This window comes from Pyxicephalus adspersus, chromosome 6 (assembly GCF_032062135.1).
Source record: "Pyxicephalus adspersus chromosome 6, UCB_Pads_2.0, whole genome shotgun sequence".
NCBI classification, from domain to species: domain Eukaryota; kingdom Metazoa; phylum Chordata; class Amphibia; order Anura; family Pyxicephalidae; genus Pyxicephalus; species Pyxicephalus adspersus.
In genome coordinates, this window is record NC_092863.1 from 57,937,400 (window position 1) to 57,955,595 (window position 18,196).

At 36.1% G+C, this 18,196-nt stretch overlaps 1 protein-coding gene across 1 annotated transcript; it reads left to right on the forward strand.

Annotated features, from left to right (window-relative positions):
- The first annotated feature begins 10,333 nt into the window (after positions 1-10,333).
- Positions 10,334-17,239, forward strand: LOC140333931 (phosphatidylethanolamine-binding protein 1-like). Its single transcript, XM_072415957.1, has 4 exons — positions 10,334-10,493; positions 12,996-13,102; positions 14,816-14,916; positions 16,815-17,239. Exons 1-4 carry the CDS (start codon positions 10,359-10,361, stop codon positions 17,030-17,032), a joined length of 561 nt encoding a protein of 186 aa, XP_072272058.1. The 5' UTR covers positions 10,334-10,358; the 3' UTR covers positions 17,033-17,239.
- Positions 17,240-18,196: the final 957 nt, after the last annotated feature.

Sequence of the window (18,196 nt, forward strand, 5' to 3'; positions counted from 1 at the left end):
ATTCACATACTTTATGTGTATGGATAGCAGAATAGAAAATATTCATATGTCATGTAAAATAGGCCTCACCCGTAAATTCATTTAGCAATGAATGAATGTCAATCAGTACCTCACAACTGTGTGCTCACTGTGCCAAGTAAACATAGGCTAGAATTAATCCTGCTCATTTTCTGGCCACCGCTCCCTGCCTCCAAGACACATATGGGTGTATTTATTGGTATAGTTGTACAAATACTCAGATTACCCATAGTTGTGCCAATAACTTGCCAATGGTGAAGCTGAAAATAAAGACCTCCAACTTATGTGTGGAAGTGGATGGTGGAACTCTTTACACTGGCTCCGTTCTCACATGTTGTCCTTATAGGATGATTCAACATGACTGAAGAGGTGCCAGCAAATGCTGCCAGCCAAAAAATGCTACTATTTAATTTCAAGATGCATTCCCTTGTAGTTATTAGACTTTTATAAATGATATAATAAACATCTATTAAAATTTTACTTTTCTTTATTTTTTTTTATTAATATCTATTGTGCTCTTATTAGTATTTTTTTTTTAGTGTTGAAGTATTTTCTTTATTGTATGGAATGCCATTCCCAGGTTAAAGGCTGAGTGGGTGCACCATTTCAACCAAAGTCACCATTTAAACATTTTTGTTCTGTTTTAACTTTAGAATGTTTTACATAGCTGTTCACCATTATCTATAAAGCTTATTCAGATATGAATGACCCATAGATGAAATGTGTATCAGATGTTCCCTATGGTGTCAGATATTCCACTGTGCATCTGCTTTTCAATGGTTTATGTGATATGCTAAAGTGTATCAGATACGAAACAACATATCAGATGTTCTATAAAGTGTCAAATATTCAATTGTTTACCTGTTATGCAAACATGTCAGAAATCAAACTGCTTATCAGATATTCAAATGGGTAATAGATATTCACAAGTATTAGTATCTGTTATTAAACAGGGTATACAAATCCAGATTTTTTTTAATATCAGATAAGAAAACTGTATATTTTTCCCAATATGTTTATGACAACATAATGTACACATGTAAATATCATGTTCTACTTCAATAGGCTGCACCAAATAAAAAAACAAATGTGCCTTTTTAAATATTTTATTAAAAACAAACTTTTCAGTTAAACTTCTTTGTCGTTTTTTTCCAAATTTCCCTTTTTTTTTACATTTAATATATAGTTTATCCAGTACCCCTTTTGAATCTGGTTTGTAATCACACTCAAATGTACAACGATGTTCCAAAAATAATGACCAGTAACAAATATGCAATCCACCATGCACTCAAGCACAGAATAAATACAAGTACAAATACAACACAGGTTAAAAAGAGGGAAATTTGCCTGCCTGAAAAAAACTTCTCAATCACTCATAGGCTCTGTGTCAAAGTTTTTATGTCACTGCTACTGTTTTCATGTGATGTATGAACGCGCTGGCGTCAGTTCGTTTACTACCACTCATGCATGCATCCTAGAAGGGTTGATCGTTTGATAGCAAGCTATATATCATCAGATCATCAAGCACATGGATCAGCAAGATGGTCATTTTTTTTTTACCAAGAATCCTTGCTCATTGGGCCTGATTTAATAAAGCTCTACAAAGCTGGAGGAGATGCACTTTCATATGCTGAAGCTATCAATTTTTTTCAATTCTGGGCCAGATCCATTCCAGGTTTGCTGGATCACCCAGCTTCACTGATGAAAGTGTATCCTCTCCAGCCTTGGAGAGCTTTTATAAATCAGACCCACGTTGTCACCAGTTTCATGAAGGATTACAAAACAACAGCCATTGTTCATTTTTAAAAACAAATATCTAATGTGTGTCTGAGGCTTAAGTCTCTGAGCTACCACAAGTAGTACTGCTTTCACTTACAATAGGCACCACCACTAGAGACTAGTAAAAACTAAGAAAATGGCCAAAAAATGTACACTTCTCTAAAAAGTTTACAGTACAACTATCAATACAAAGCAAGTGTCATGTAGAAAGGAGAAATAACAGAACACACATATCACAAACATTGACAGACACACATACCAGCTAGACAGCATACAAAACAAGTACACTGTTATTTGATAATAACAGGTTTTAGTTGCATACATTTTCAAATACAACACCTGTGGAAGCCGCACTACTTCCTAAATGTCTGTGTGTGCATGGCTTAGATACAATTGGAGTCCTGAGCAAGAAAGAAACCAGGACCTCTTAGCTGTAATATTGTCCCACTTCTTAGGGAACAAATTACTGCATTGTGTCTTTCTATCTTTTTGATTTAAATCACCCAACAGTTATATAAATATTATGTAAGAGCTCACACTTTAATAAAATTTGGAATATTACTAACACCTTTGATTGGGCTAAAGAAAAGTAGGACATATTGTAATTCGCAGTGCCATCCAGCGAAAGAGGACCATCCTTATAACTTAAAAAAGTTTTTTTTTTTTTAAAGGTGGCTGGTTTCTAACCTATATTTGGCAAAAACTTTATTTTTAATGGCATCAGGAAAGGGTGGCAGGGCAGTAAGATCTTTTATGTAAGCACAATGCACAATAATTTAAGTTTATGCTTGTTACCTCCCATTTTTTAAAAAAAAGTCAATGAGAAGCTAAACTCACTTTTTTATTATATCTTTAACAGTCTTGTATAAATTTCTTTGTTTCTAGCCACAAGGTAAATGAATCTGTGAGTTGCCCTATGTCATCACCCCGGACCTTACCACAGAAGTAGAAGTCTCATGATCATTTGGGACTGTAGTCATAGCAATATGTTTTGATGCTGAACTACTAATGGGCAGAGAAAGAATGAAGGTGATCTGCTGAAAGATTCCAACCTCTCTATGTTAAGGTTTAAAAACAACACCTTGTCAGAACAAAAGATAAACTTTAGTCAAGTACAATGACTAGTACATAATATCCAGCCTGTGAGAGAAAGACCAATAAAGTAAAATTAGTAAAATTGAAATGGAAGGGCAGCACCATGGGCATTTTTAACAAAAATACTGGATTGCTAAATGGCATGTGCTAGCATACTGTTACTGTTTTGCTTGGCATTCATTTTTTGTGCTTTTACTGCTTGTTTGCAACATGTAATTACTTTAGTGTGCATTATCTGGGCACAGGTTCACCTAAAATAAACTAAGAGCAAAGCACCCATGGGGCCCAGTAATCAGGTGTGCTTGATTATGCTTGTGTTCAGAATCATGTTTCATAGTAATAATACCTTTTCTTTAGCATGTGTTGACACTATGACTAGGCACAATCTCCAGAAACATAGGATTTAGTCCAAGTCTTCAGGCAAATCTAAACAAGTCCAGCACACAGGGAGTGGTTGGGTTCATGTGAGGATACACACAAAGAGAAAAGGGGATAGCTGGAGGAGAGAGATTGCAAATAGTACAGGGAATGGGATGTTTGTAATCCTTAGAACAGAAGCACACAGTGCTAGAATGTTAGCTGAACTCATGTGCATGACTCTAAGGTTCTGAGACTTTTTATGAAGGAACTATATGAAATAAAACTTTGGTCCCAATTCAAATTTTCAGGAACAGAGTGCAAGCACACCATGATTACATAGTTTTTTGATTTATGTCTTTTTTTCAAATTTGTAGTTTTATAGCCCCTTCTAACTAATAGAATTTTTTTAATACCCAAAACTTTTAAAACATTCTGTCATCTTTCTTTGAATAAAAATATGCTCTGTTTTTATAACCTTTTGTTATAAATTAGATCTAACATATGCTTTATTAGTTGCTTTCCTATGTCCTTCAGTGCTAAAACTCTACTCTGCGTTCTTACAAATTTCTTATGTAGCGTAGTACTATATCTGTATCATTCATGTGTTTTGTCTCCCTTTCTATACATCAACAAATTTGAGGTTTTTACATTTGTTGATGTATAGAAATATATATACAAAAAATATATTCTATAACAATATCCTAATTTATGGATAAAGAGAAAGGGTGGACATTAAACATGCAATGTACACTCTGCAAAATGTTTCTCTCCCCCAGTGATGTTTTCTCTTACTGGCAAAATATGGCTGACAAATTTTATATCTTGGACTTGCATTCTATCACAGCAGTAATTGTTTGGAAGCTTAAAACAAAACAAAACAAAAAAAAAACACATTATTGTTCCATTGCATTTTCAAAATTTTTTTCACTAACTCTCAAATTGAATGCATTTCTTGGTTTGTTACTTATTTTATCAGTACATTGCATTAAAAAATAAAATAGTATTTACAAGACAGTATCCCCAAAACAAAGCCCTGTTTCTTACAAGCATACATGAAATTACATCAATATCAACCAATGAAATACATTCTCCACTGTGATTCACAATGCTTTATGCAGAACATCCCTGGGTGTGGCAGAAAAGCTGACTATGGGACTATAGGAATTATCAGCAAATTGAGGGGTTGCAAGTGGCTTTCATGCTTTATTTAGTCAGAATGCAACAAAAAGTAGGCAATATCACCAGGTATTTGCTAGTGAAAAAGTGACATGAAAATTTATCAGTTTATAAAAAAAAAAAAAAAACAATAATCTACCTATCATTTTTATGTTTTAAATATTTAAGGGGTGTGGCTTACCATATTACCATGAGAAATAGTAATTTCTATAGAGAAATTTCACAAAACAGTGAAATGTAGCATTGTCAAACTTTTCAAAACAGTAATCAAAAGCAAAATACACATTTCTTGCGTTTTTTTACACACACTGTTCTGTGAAAACAATAAAACCACCTGCCTTATTAAAAAATTTCCCAATGAGTCAACCAAAACATCTCTGACTTGTCAAAGCATGGACTCCTTAAAAAGATCTGAAGGTGCCCTGTGGTATCTGGCACCAAGAAGTTAGCAGCAAATCCTTTAAGTGACACCGCCTCTGCCTACCTGCCTTACTTCCATAGTTCATCATGCTGCCATCTCTTCCCAGGTAAATGACAATCACACCTCCAATCATTCACATGATCTAAAAGAAAACTTAGACCAAGCCACCTTCCTCCACTGCTCCATGGTCAAGTTTTGACACTTGTTGCAATTGTAGGCAATGGCAGGGGCCTACATGCAGGGGTGGATTAACCATTAAGCAAAATAAGCATGTGCTTAGGGCATCAAGGGAAGGGGGCACTACAGAAATTTTCCATAGCTAAATTCACCATGGGCCATATGGTGCAATACTGCAAATGGTGGAGCTGAACCAGGATATACAATAAAAAGAGCACTCTCAGAGAGTGCAGAAAAATATTTAGTAGAAGACAATATTAAGTGTGCCTTTCCAAATGTAGATATTGGCTTATGTATATTTTTAACATTAATGGTCACAAATTGCTCAGCTGGGCGTTCATTTTCTCAGTTGAAGTATATAAAAAAAAAACCCACCGAACAACTAACAACAGGGCAGCCTGGATGCCTTATTTCTATGAAGTATAAAAGCAGATGTGTTACATCATCTTTTTTAAAAATCTGATCAAAGACTTTGCAATTAAAAAAAAGTGGAAGTATACAAAAAAACACTCTTTTCCATCTTACTGTAAGTTTCGTTTCATTTAAATTTTATTTTATGGTTTAATAATGTTAATATTTCGAATTACATAGATTTGGGGGGCACCAAAATCTTTTAAGTGCTTAGGGCCCCTAAGGGTCTTAATCCTGCCCTGTCTACATGGGTATTTTTCATGTAGTTGTACTTTACTAGCCTTTCTCCAGTTAAAAACAGACACGCTTGTCCCCATCCTGATCTCCCAAAGCACATCAATGAGCTATGGCCAGTGTCTGCAATCCTATCCTCTCCCAACCCCTGTCCTTTCTTGAACTGCTGGATGGTTCCATGGTAGGTACTAGCAGCTGAATAATGAAAAACAACTCACAAGATCTGCAATTTTGGACATCACAATATCATTCTTTTGCCCTTGTCATTAGTTGTTCAGTTCCTTACATTTGCCCATTTTTCCTGCTTCCAATATTTTAACATGAAGAGCTGCCTGTCCATGTGGTGCTTAATACATCCCATCCCTTGATAGATGTTATTGTAATAAGAAAATCAGTGTTATTCACGTCACGTCATCTGTCGGTGATTTCAATGTTTTGGCTGATTGATGTATCAGGACAGTGTTGCCTGTATGGGTTTCCTGGCAGCTTTGCAGGAAAGAGAGAAGGTTCAGGTCTCTGGTGAATGAGAGGAGAAAAAGAGAGAGATTTGTGCTTCTTGTGGGAGTGACAGAAAAAGTGAAAAAAAGGAGTTAAAAAATGGTGAAAAACAAACAATCTGCAATATTGTTTTCTGCAAGGTTTACATTCTCCCTACACTAGAGCGGTGTATAGTACATTGAAGACATGAGCCTCAGGTGACACATGTTCTACAATGTTCTGTAGTATTCTGAAATCTGACCACTGAGAAGTGACAATCCAGCCAAAACCTGCTGTAATAGTGCCATATGCATATATCTATCAGCTTCAAAATCGGGTTACAAATGTGAAAACATCAACTGTTCTGCTCTTGGATCTAAGTTAATGTTTACATAGCAATATTTTCTTACAGACTGTTACACACAGAACAGACATCCATGTGTGATTCATTATTCTCATTATCCAGCATTGTTCAGTTTGGAAAATGTGCATAATCAAACATTTGGCCCCATTGCTTAAACATTTAGAAGAAAAATTTAAAAATTGGAAATTTCTCGAGTTCCAATCTCTCATCGGTTCTGGTAGAAATGTGGTCTGCTATGATTCTCCAAACAATTGCAGAGCAATATTTAGACACATCAGAACATTCCTGCTGATATGTTTGATTCCTCATCATCATCCCTCACTATAACACTATAAAGTGATCCCTAAATGTGTAGAGAGCTCACACCTCCCATAAACTATCCACAAACTATCAAGTTTAGACCTCAAAATTGGCTTATATCTTTACATTGGCTAAATCTATTCAAGAACAATTAAAACAAAAACTGTTTTCTTTGGTAAACAGCCACAGCCTGAGTAAAAAAACTTGTTCCCTGCCAGCATGGTGCAGAATGGCACCCTTGCTATCTATGTGGAAGCAGTAGTCTCTCTGTAGAAATTTGACAAACCCATTTTTGGTTTAGAACTAAAGCTGTATGTTCTGCAGGAGGCAATAATTTTTAGCTTGTTGGACCTCGGCTAAATTGAGTCAAAAGTAAGTTTTGTTTGCCTCGGACTTCTTGCATCCTAACTGTACAACTTTATTGTATTCATTTTTGTTAAGGACAATATACTGGTAAAAAGGGAAAGGTGGATTAGATTATTATTATTAAACAGTATTTTTTTAATAGCACCAACATATTATGCAGCACTGTACCGATAAGTGTTGTATTAGATGAGAAAATTGGTTTAATAAAGCTCTTCAAGACTGGGGAGGATACACTTTACTGGATCACCCAGCTTCACTGTTAAAAGTGTATCCTCTCCAGCCTTAGGGAGCCTTAATAAATTAGGTCTATTGAATTAATTATATAATAATTAAATAATAAATAATTATAATTATATAATTATAATTAAATATTTATATTATATTGAATATTATGCAGCAATGTACATGAAAAAATCAGGCAGAATGTTAAACTGGCAGGGGATTGTTTTTTGTTTTTCTATTATTTATCAAACAAGTGAATGGTATACTAAACACTTGTAGTCGATTGCAAAGATCAATTTATATTTATTTTAATCATAAGACTCTGCAATGCATGCAGGTATCACAGGGCTTGCAGGGTTCTGTACATAGCTTTCTGAAACAGATATCTGTAGTAATGCCACATGTTATGCAATGAGAAGCTAAATGTTTCCAGTGGGATCATATTAACCAATTTCAGGAGAATAAAGACTTAGGTAAAAGAGCAGTGATTAAGCTCCCTAGAGGTAACCCCGAGGGTGACTCGGGGTAGAAAAAAAATGCTAAAAGCAGTAACCCCGAGTCACTCTTGGGGTAGGTAATGCTATGATAGGTAATAGTAAATAGAGTCTTACCTGATCCACCGGCGTCCCGCGTTGTCCATCGCCGCAATCTCCGTCTTCTTCCTCTGGCCGGCTTCTGCATCCGATGAGTCACCGGGGAGTTCCTGGTGACGTTGGTGCGTGTGTACGTTGCCGGTGGGGCGGTAAATTCAAAATCCATTTGTACAAAATAACTGTATTAAATGCAATGCATTGGATTTATATGTGTAAAAGCAGTATGAGTACAGTATATAGTATGAGTATAATATGTATTTAAAAAAAAATAATTAAAAATAATTAAACATTTTTTTTTAAATATATAGATTTTTTAATTAATTCAATTTATTATTTTTACATGATTTTGTGTTTCAAACTTTATTATACTCATACTATCATACTATACTGTAAAATAAATTTTCATGAAAAATAATGTACTGCTTTTAGACATATAAAACCGGTAAGAAATTAACCGCTAGGGAGGTTAATGATGTGTTAGTGATCTACACCGAGTTTAACATTAAAAGCTCTACTTCTACACTATTTATAAAAGACAGACAGTTTGAGATTTAAACTACAATTTCTGTGTTTACAGATGACACCAAGCTATAGAATAAATGAATGGTATGAAGTTCTTATGTGATGTTTCTAAGTTATAAACAAATTTGAATGCATTGTTTGATTAGGCAACAAAAAGACAAATAAGGTTATACGTTGATAAATGTAAAGTTTGATTGAATTTAGAAAGGATCTGGGTGTTCTGCAGATCATAGACATAGTAATATGCTATTTCTAAAGCAAGCAAAATTTAGTTCTTTGTGTTTTTTTTTTTTTGTTGGTACTGTTAAGATTTGAAATTATCACTTGATCAAAGTAAAAGCAGCAACGCTTTAGGTGATAGGTGCGAAAGCAATTAACATTGAGTGATCTGAAATGAAAACAGCAAGGTATTGGGGTAAAAACAGTGAAATATTGGAGGGCCTGAGTTAAGCAGTAAATCAATGTGATCTGTGTAATTGTGGTACCTACCCCGTGTAACGCACTTAACCACCTAAGCGTTACACTGAGGTCTAGATTTCTGTACCAAAATTTTTTTTGCCCGAGCGAAGGTCGGGCTTAACTGCAAGGAGGTTAAATAGAACTTTAGATTTATGACACAAGAAAATAGTTTCCTCTGCATGATTTGGTTGCATTTATTTAATCCTTTTTATGAACTTTTAGGATTTCATGTTTAGGAACTTCACAAGTTACTTGTGATGAGTCTCAAAAATAGTGTTTGTAGTTTCTATAATGTTATATATCTTTATCAGATGTACCAAACTCTGAATGCTAATTAATTACTTTATGCAAATACATATGCATTTACTAAGTTTACTTTACTAATCTTAAACCAAATATGATGCATCGTAATACATATACATATACCCAACGTAAGGGTTCATAGTTCTTTATGCTGGAAAGTTAACAATTTGTAATCTAAAAAAAATTGTGTATCATTCATACAATTTAAACATATTAGACCCTAGTTGATGAGTCAGATGATTTCTGGTTGCTATGGGTTATTCCATTCTCACTGCACTACATTGCAATATTATTTCCAAGGACAATACACTGTTCAGTCAATGGTAAGAGACATACTGTTACATATTGAGAAATAGGGAACAAAACTATTTGTCTGGTAGTAATATTTCCACGGACATTTTGGTGCTCAGCTGGAGAAATATTACAATTATTTGGTAGGGGTGTTAGTAAATTGTGGTTGTAGAGCTGTGGAATTGCCAGGTGCAGTGTTCTGCTATATCTGTGATAGGTTCCATGAACAACATAAGCTGTGGTCAGGGTTAGAAGATCTGCCATAGGCAGACCATAGACACGGACACATCTTGTTTCTAATATCTGACTGTGCCCTCCTTACTGAGTATGGTATCTGACTACAATATGGCTATTCAGTGGATTGGGGGTAACATGGAGGTCCGCACAAGAGATGTGGCTTGGGGGCAGGAACTCTAAATCTGGCCCTAGTTCTAAAATTTCAGAAAAGTGGTTCTTTTTTGTTCCATCAAGTAAAAAAAATATTTTCTAATTGTAAACAGCTTGAACTGAGCTCTGAGAAACATCCAAGCTTTTTCAGATTTCAAAGAAAATAAAGATTTCTCCTTCCATGCCAATGCAAACATTGGAATGAATAGACAAATTTGGCACACCTATTTCTAAAGTTCTGCCAACATGGGATGTCTTCTGCTGTTAGTGATCACCAATTGGACAGCACAATGCCCGCATCCTATTCGCTACCTCTGGAGAAGGGAGGGACCCTTATATATAACAAGATCAGCACAACTCATTTTTTTGTGAGTTATAGCCCTGTGTGTATCTCATACTAACAATGCCAGTCAACATTGAGGAGTGGAATGGACCCCTGGAACTTCACCACGTGGATGAAAAGCCAGAACATCCACTGGTAGCCACGTTTGGATCAGTTTGTGTGGAAAACCTGGGACAAATTCTTACACCTTCTCAGGTATGCAGCAATGCAAAGCTATATTGTATAAACATGCCATGAATATCAGCATCACATATATTACAAAGCACAGTGTGGAAACATGCAGCAATCAGTAAGATGCAATCATTTCTTGATCTGTTTGACTGCTGTGGTAAACTTTACATGTCCATACTAATCCCAAATCTTTATAAGTACTCAATTATAGAACTGCTTGAAATGTTGTTACCATTTACATGTATCTATTATACGACTGTAGTGTGGTATATGTGATTTTCCTATGACTGTTGCTTTTAGTTGAGTTATTTTGCATCTACAATCTAATATTTATCATAAACAGGGATGCTTGGCAGAACATTCATGTTTATGCGAAAAAGTTGTGCAGGATCAATGCTAAATGAATACTTTTGTAGTGTATTTATTAATCAGGTCTAAAGCTATGCATACATAATTGTTTAAATTGAATGCTTATTCACATATCATTAGATACACCCATGGCCATTCCAAATTCTTTTTTTAAAAAAGATATGCTCTGTTTTCCTGAAAACTGTGACTTCAAAATATGTACAGCTATGTCAAAAATACAATTTGTGTTGATTTTGAGGTTTAATAATCCTGATGGATTTGGTTTGGCAATTATTAGTCTTTATATTGTGTTTATAGACATTGTTAGAATTTAAACGATCATACTAATAATTACACCAATATGTGCAGTAGGTGTGTGATATTTACACTAGTATATCTGCAGTCAGTATAGTAATCTAATAAGCTCTGAAAACTAGTTGTGTCATTGTCAAATGTATAGAATGGTGGGTTTTTCTTCACATTCTCTCATTTAATGATCATGAATCACGTGATCAAGTATTAAATCACCCACATTTTAGTGAGGTGCAGTGCAGTAAATGGCTTAATTTCTCTGGTTAGTCTCAAATGAATAGACTGCAAAGTCATCCACTCTTTCCCATCTATGCTGCCTTGGTCCTCCATTTTCATCTGTTTTGATTTCTGTCCTGCCATTTATTTAACCTTAGCTTCATAATTGGGAATTTCCATATGTCCATGCCTATGTGCTGATAGAAGGTGTGAGAGGCAATGCTGTGAGCTAAGATGTTTCCTTTCCATGCTGAAATTTAACACTTTATTGTCCTCTTCTCCTTTCATTGCCCTTTTCTGTGCCTGTTTGCTCCTTGTCATCTCATGTTTGCCTCTTCTTCCAGTTTCTTCTTCCCCTCAACCCAGGTGCAAGATCGGGTGACGTAGGTTGGAAAAAACTTGCTGATCTCACTGCGCATGGGTGAGATTGGCAATTTTTTTCCCTTTTCACCAAAAGGGTCCTTCTGTGCATGCCTTTTTATGTAAAGGACATGCTTGGGCATAAACAGTATGTAGTACATCACTATGATTAACACAGACTTGCTTTTTTTGATTTTGTTGGCACCAGTCTAAAGCTCATTCCTCCAGGGCAGTGACTATGTCAGGATTTCTACCAACAGGAACATGCATTGGCAGAATACACTGAATTGCCACAAGTCCGGAGTAACTTAATTGTGTTTATTGTAAGTGAATGCATCCACGGCACAGCAAACAGTTAATAGTGCAACACACTGAACAGATAAGAATATCATGAGCAGGGCTAGGACAGGATGTCAAAGGACAAAGTGTCCAGATCACCAGCAAGAAGTCAAGTCCTGGGATTTGGATCCAATGCTAAGGTAAAGAGAGGCTTGTGTGGCCAGAATATATAGTCCTCCTAATTACAAGCCTCAGGTGTTGCCAAAGCAGGAGGTAACTTGCAGCACACCACCAGCTGGTTGCCAGTGGAAGTACATGCAAGGCATGCTAAACCACTATGCCACCAACAGGCGACACAGGGAGCTGCAGGTTTACTGACACACTGGACGTTAACCACTCTTTTGCAAGTGCCATCAAAAGGCAGTTCTAATCTATTCCAAATATTTGTACCACCAACCTAAGCATTGCTTTTAGGGTCAGAATTTTACTGTGAAAACAAATCCTAGTGAACATTTAGAACAGGTAATGGGGGTTAATGGGATTTTAATGAGGCATCCCTCAGGAGAATATCCATGTCCAGGATCACCAATAAATCTGTGAGTCAGGCAATTGGGAGTAATGTACAGTATTCCTTTAATTCAGCCTTCCACCCTGATCCATAGAATGGAAATATGTGCCTCTGTTTTCTCAGACCCCAGGGGGGGCCCTAAAACATCATTATTTGATCAGATCAAGAGCCGTCCATCAATAAGGTCCCAGCACCAACCACTTTTTAATTTGTTATGGATCCTCTTTCTTATTGCAGAAAGTTATATACCTGACAACCTAACATACTGCTGCCATGCTAGCTAACCTTATCTACTGTTTCTTTGTTGTTCACACTGGTCTCTAACATTCACCTTCTGTGGTACCTCATCCTAGCTGCTGGCCTTTTGTTGCTGGACCCTAGAAATCATGGTTACATGATGTTGCTGTTTATATCATAAATAACTTTATTTTTATATATTTTAGGTAAAAGAGTTGTCATCTATACATTGGGAAGGCATGGATCCTAATTCGTTGTATACATTTATTTTTACTGATCCTGATGTACCTTGCAGAGAAGATCCCAGTATTGGGTGAGAATATTATTTTTAAAAAAATGTTATTTCATATTATTCATTAATATACTAATTAATTAATTACTTCATATCATATTATTATTAGTCATATATCTGTTGTTTAATGTTGACGCCAGTCTCTGGATGTAAGAAGTGCAGAAAGTCAACAGGTTGCTCATTCTGTCAGGCTTAGGGAACATAACTCCAAGTCTAAAACTTCCTAACCAGGCTGAGTTTTGTAATCTGCCTGTATGGACAATCTTTGTCTGCGATTACTGTCACATAAAAAAAGGCGGCCTTTGGGTTATTAGGGCCAAATGTGGTGCCCAGGTTACCTTACTCCAGAGCTGGATCTAAATTTGATTAGTATTCTTATGATTTTTTTTAAGGTCAGACACGAAAGATATCTTATGTTTCAAAACTGCAGTGCTTAAGTTGCAAAAGTGAAATAAATAAGTTGATTTACTTGTTAAAACTCTGGCAAAACAAAATTCAAACATTTTGCGTTGTTCAGAATTAGTTCTCAGCTTGTAGATGAATAAACTCTTCTCACAGCTGAATGAGAATAATCTTCATCATCTAGAGCAGTAATTCTCAACTGGGGAACCCCTTGAACACACTTTAAAGTCTTCAAGGAAACCCTTGTTATAATTACTATAACCACAGTTTATTAGTGTGGTGATCAGTGTGAAGAATGTCTCTTACATTGCTGGCCAGTGGGAAGAATGTCACCCTTACAGATAGCCAGAAAGTTCATTGGTATCTAATAAACTTACCTGAGAGGCACAAACTGCTCATTGCCCAAGGACCCCCTAGCAACCTTTGGAAGAACCCTGGTTGATAAACCCTGATCTAAAGTCTATAATAGTGGTAATCCAAAATGTAAGAACTCAAACAACAGTTATGAGGTATGATTAATGACCAGCATAAAGGACAGTGACTGAAGGTGCGATAAAGCTCCCAGGTGAGAACTCCCTCCCTCAACTGCAAACCAAGCATCCTTGGGTTATAATTGAGTCAACCATTTTAGTTGTGTTCTCAGGTAAAAAAAAGGGGTCTCAGTTTCTACTTCAATCGACTTATATTAGAGTATAAATGTTAGGCTTCAAATGTGGATTGTAGTGGGAACTGTACATCACTTGACTCTTAATCGTGCAGCCTCCACCTTCTATGCCTCCTAAGTTGAGCAAATATTGGTAGAACTAGAAACATACTGAATTTTCCCTAAATTCAGGTTCTACATGTTTTGGAATAAATGAATTCCAACACTCAAGGTACCTAGCTATCAGATCAGCTGATGTTCAGGATAAAGGGCAGGCATCACTGGAGTCATTGAACAACTAATTATGTTCCTGTTCAGTTACAGTGTGCTTTTAAAGTGCATCTGACAATTACAAAAAAGAGAGAGCTGATAGAAGATATAAAATACAGAGGGGTTGGTGGGAATGTGAAGGACTGGACAAGCTGTTACGCAGATATGTTGCAGCTGTTTCTGTACAGACTGGCCCAGCATTTGGACATAGCAGTAAGAAAATGAGAGCTGCTGCATGTATGTTCCTGCACTTTATAGCTTTTTATAAATGAGAGATTCTTTATAAGGCCGGTTATAACACAAAGTCCTGATTTAAGCATTCGTAGTCATCAAATCGAATACAAAGATAACTAAAAATTTTGATTGATGAAAACTGATTTTGATTGATGAAAACTGATTATTGTATTTTTTCCTACAAGGGAATGGCATCACTGTATAATAGTGAACATGAAAGGAAATGATCTCAACAGTGGATGTGCACTTACCAAGTTTGTCAGCTCTGCACCTGGAAAAGACACAGGTTAGTTTTATATATAAGTGTCCATGTCTGTATACGTCTGTCATTTGCAACCCCTATTTAATGTACAGCGCTGCGTAATATGTTGGCGCTATATAAATACTGTTTTTTATTATTATTATTATTATTATTATTATTATTATTAATATTATTAATAATAATAATAATAATAATATTATATGATAATAAATAAAAAAAATGTAAGTGTAAGTAGGAAAAAAGTAAACTGTGGGTATCAGGGATCCTTATAGGTATAACATTGTATACCCTAAATTCTATCTATTATAATCATTCATAATAGATTTATTCCAGCATCAGGGTCACTCTATGCACTTTTAATGCATGGTTTAGTTAGAGGGGCATTCTCAGCATCTAGGTACAATTTTAAACCCTATAAGCCAATTACCTTACATACCTTTAGGAAAGCAAACTAAAAAAAGTCAAGCTTAAGTGTGTACTGCTTCTCCTTTCATGGTCCACTGATATGTTGGTAGTGAGGATGAGATCTGTAAGTAAAACCAAACATACAGCAAAGAAAGATCAGTTTCCTCTCCTGCAAGATAGGGTTGTGCTATATGGTACAGCTGTAAAATTTCTAAGAATGGACAGATACAAATCCTTTAGCAGGTAAAACAGCTCTCTTATATGTATTTGTGCATTTAGCTGTTTGCCCGGATAGCTTTGCCCTTATACAGAACCTAAACCCATTAATGAAAAAAATACTGTATTCTCATTTAGTTTATATGTCGGCCTATTATTTCAGCCTGTACTGTAAAGAGGTTTTTTTGCGAGATTTACATTTTTCTATACTAAAGTTTCCTACATTTTTGTTCTTCCACCAAACATAGATATTTGTTGTGTGGCCACTAGAGGGAGCAGACGCTCAGTTTGCCATTACTCTGCTTCTCTTCTCTCCTAGCAGAATTACTTGCATAGGGGAGCAGAAACTACTGCATATCACTTCAATCAGTATTTAGAAAAATCTGTTTTTCAAATCTCCATTTTAAAATCTTAACCACCACTAAAAAAAAAACATGTTTATAAATAAAGAACATGTTTTGTCCCTTGGTGATGGAAATAAAAAAGGAACCCTGGATCTTCATTTAGGTGTAATCAATCAGGACAAATATAAACATTACCCAATGTTTTATTCCTGCAAGTACAGAGTAATATCCGTTGAATTTGTGTTTGTGTTTGAGCTGACCATACAGTACCCCTGCTGCACCCCAAGCAGTGTTGTCAGCCCAGCTCAGTTCTGTCCTTGTACTACAGAACACCTCCTTGTGGTATAGAGGTCAGAGGGTGTTTTGTAGCCCATCAAAAGAAAACAGGGCAGGGTTTAGGACACTATTTGAGATTTCAGTGTAGCAAAGGGGCTATGATGAGAAATGTTGACAGCTTAAACAGAAAGGTAGAAGCACAATGGATTTCTGGCAAATCAGCACGTGCAGCTTTTTTTTAGGAATCAAAACATGAAAAAAAGTGCTTTTATCACAAAGATGTACTCAAAGGGGTATATTTATAAAGCTGTGAATATGACATTCGCTGATACATTGCCTGGTGAAGAATCAATTATGGCCACTGTAACACATAGACCTGGAAGATTCTACACCAGGGAATGTTTCAGTGAATGTCAGTTTCACTGCTTTATAATACGTTATATGCAACATGTTTTTTTTTTTTCTTGCCACATCTTACACCTAAACACTCTGGCATCTCGCAATGATGAAAACATCAGGTTAAACAAAGTTAAACAAATACAATAACTGGTTTGGCAAAATTTTTGATGGCAGATAAGAGAAATGTATATACTATATGTATTGCATATTTCTGATTGATAAGATTCTGATTCTGATCATGATCAATCATTAGATTTTTATGTCTCCTGCTGCCCAATACAGGTCTTCACAGGTACACACTGCTTGTCTATAAACAGAATGGGCCGCTAAAATGCGATGAACCGATTTTGGGTGACACATCCGCTGAACATCGGGAAAAATTTAAAGCAAAAAATTTCCGCCATAAATATAAACTTGGGCGCCCTGTTGCTGGTACATGTTACCTAGCTGAGTGGGATGACTCTGTTCCTGCAATCTACAGAAAGTTGGGGGTGGCATAGATCTGGGAGGGGGGGTCCTACAATCCAGTACCAGTGAAAAGAAATCTGACTGATTTCTAGAATTGTTTTGTTTGCTTTATTTCATATCATAAATATTTAGTCCTAGGCTATAATTGATGTGTTAGGTTGTCAGCTAGCAATATTAAGGATTTATAATGTTTGTATATGCTGTATGGTTGTTCTAAATAAAAGTGTCCTAAAAACTCAGCTGTTTACTGGCATTTCTGCATACATGCAACATCAAGTGATCCATTCTGTGCATCTTTTTTGCTTCAGAAGGAAAATGTGTGCATGTACAAGCTAAAGGTTAAAGAGAACCTGTCACAAAGTACAGGAATGAAGTGTGACACCGTAGATGGAAGTCCACATTGTTTGAGCCCAGAGTTGTATAGTAGTCTTGGAGCTCTTGTGGCTAACCCTTCTGCCCATGTATCAGTACTGCTACTTTGTAATTGGGTACTCAGGGTACAACACTGATTGGTTACAACACATAAGCAAAGTTTATATAAAGTATATATATAGAATTTACATTTACGCTTTAGCAACATTCTTGTAAAGTCTTCTTTCTTCTATTTACTACCATGCTGTCATTTTATGTATTGCCATACCTTCCACTCCTCCTCTTTCCAGCCATTGCATCCCACAGCAAGGAATTACATAGCAATACCTTAAATCTATCATCCAGTAGGAAAACATCTCACTGCCTACAATCTAATTAGTTGGTGTTGTATACAGCGGGAAGTGTTCCCATTGGCTCATCCCTGTAAGTGGCAGGTTGTGTAAGGTAGGCACCAGTTTTATTATTAATATTATTACACATTCTTTATATAGCTTCGACATATTATGTAGGGTTGTACAAAGTCCATAGTCATGTCACTAGCTGTCCCTCAAAAGGGCTCACAATCTAATGTCCCTACCATAGTCATATGGTATTAATACAGTCTAAGGTCAATTTTGGGGGAAGCAAATTATCCTAACTACATGTTTTTGGAATGTGGAAGGAAACTGGAGTACCCGGAGGAAACACATGCAAACACGGAGAGAACCTGCAAACTCTATGCAGCTAGTGACCTGGCAAAGATTCGAATCTGGAACCTAATGCTGCGAAGGCCAGAGTGCTAACCTCTGAGTCACCGTGATGCGTATATGTGGTTGGCCAGATGC

Bases quoted from the DNA above. Each gene is read 5' to 3' on its own strand.
- LOC140333931 (XM_072415957.1), top strand. From the start codon at position 10,359: ATGCCAGTCAACATTGAGGAGTGGAATGGACCCCTGGAACTTCACCAC. The intron at 13,103-14,815 runs GTGAGAATATTA...TTTTCCTACAAG, and splicing joins AGAGAAGATCCCAGTATTGG to GGAATGGCATCACTGTATAA. The intron at 14,917-16,814 runs GTTAGTTTTATA...TGCCCAATACAG, and splicing joins TGCACCTGGAAAAGACACAG to GTCTTCACAGGTACACACTG.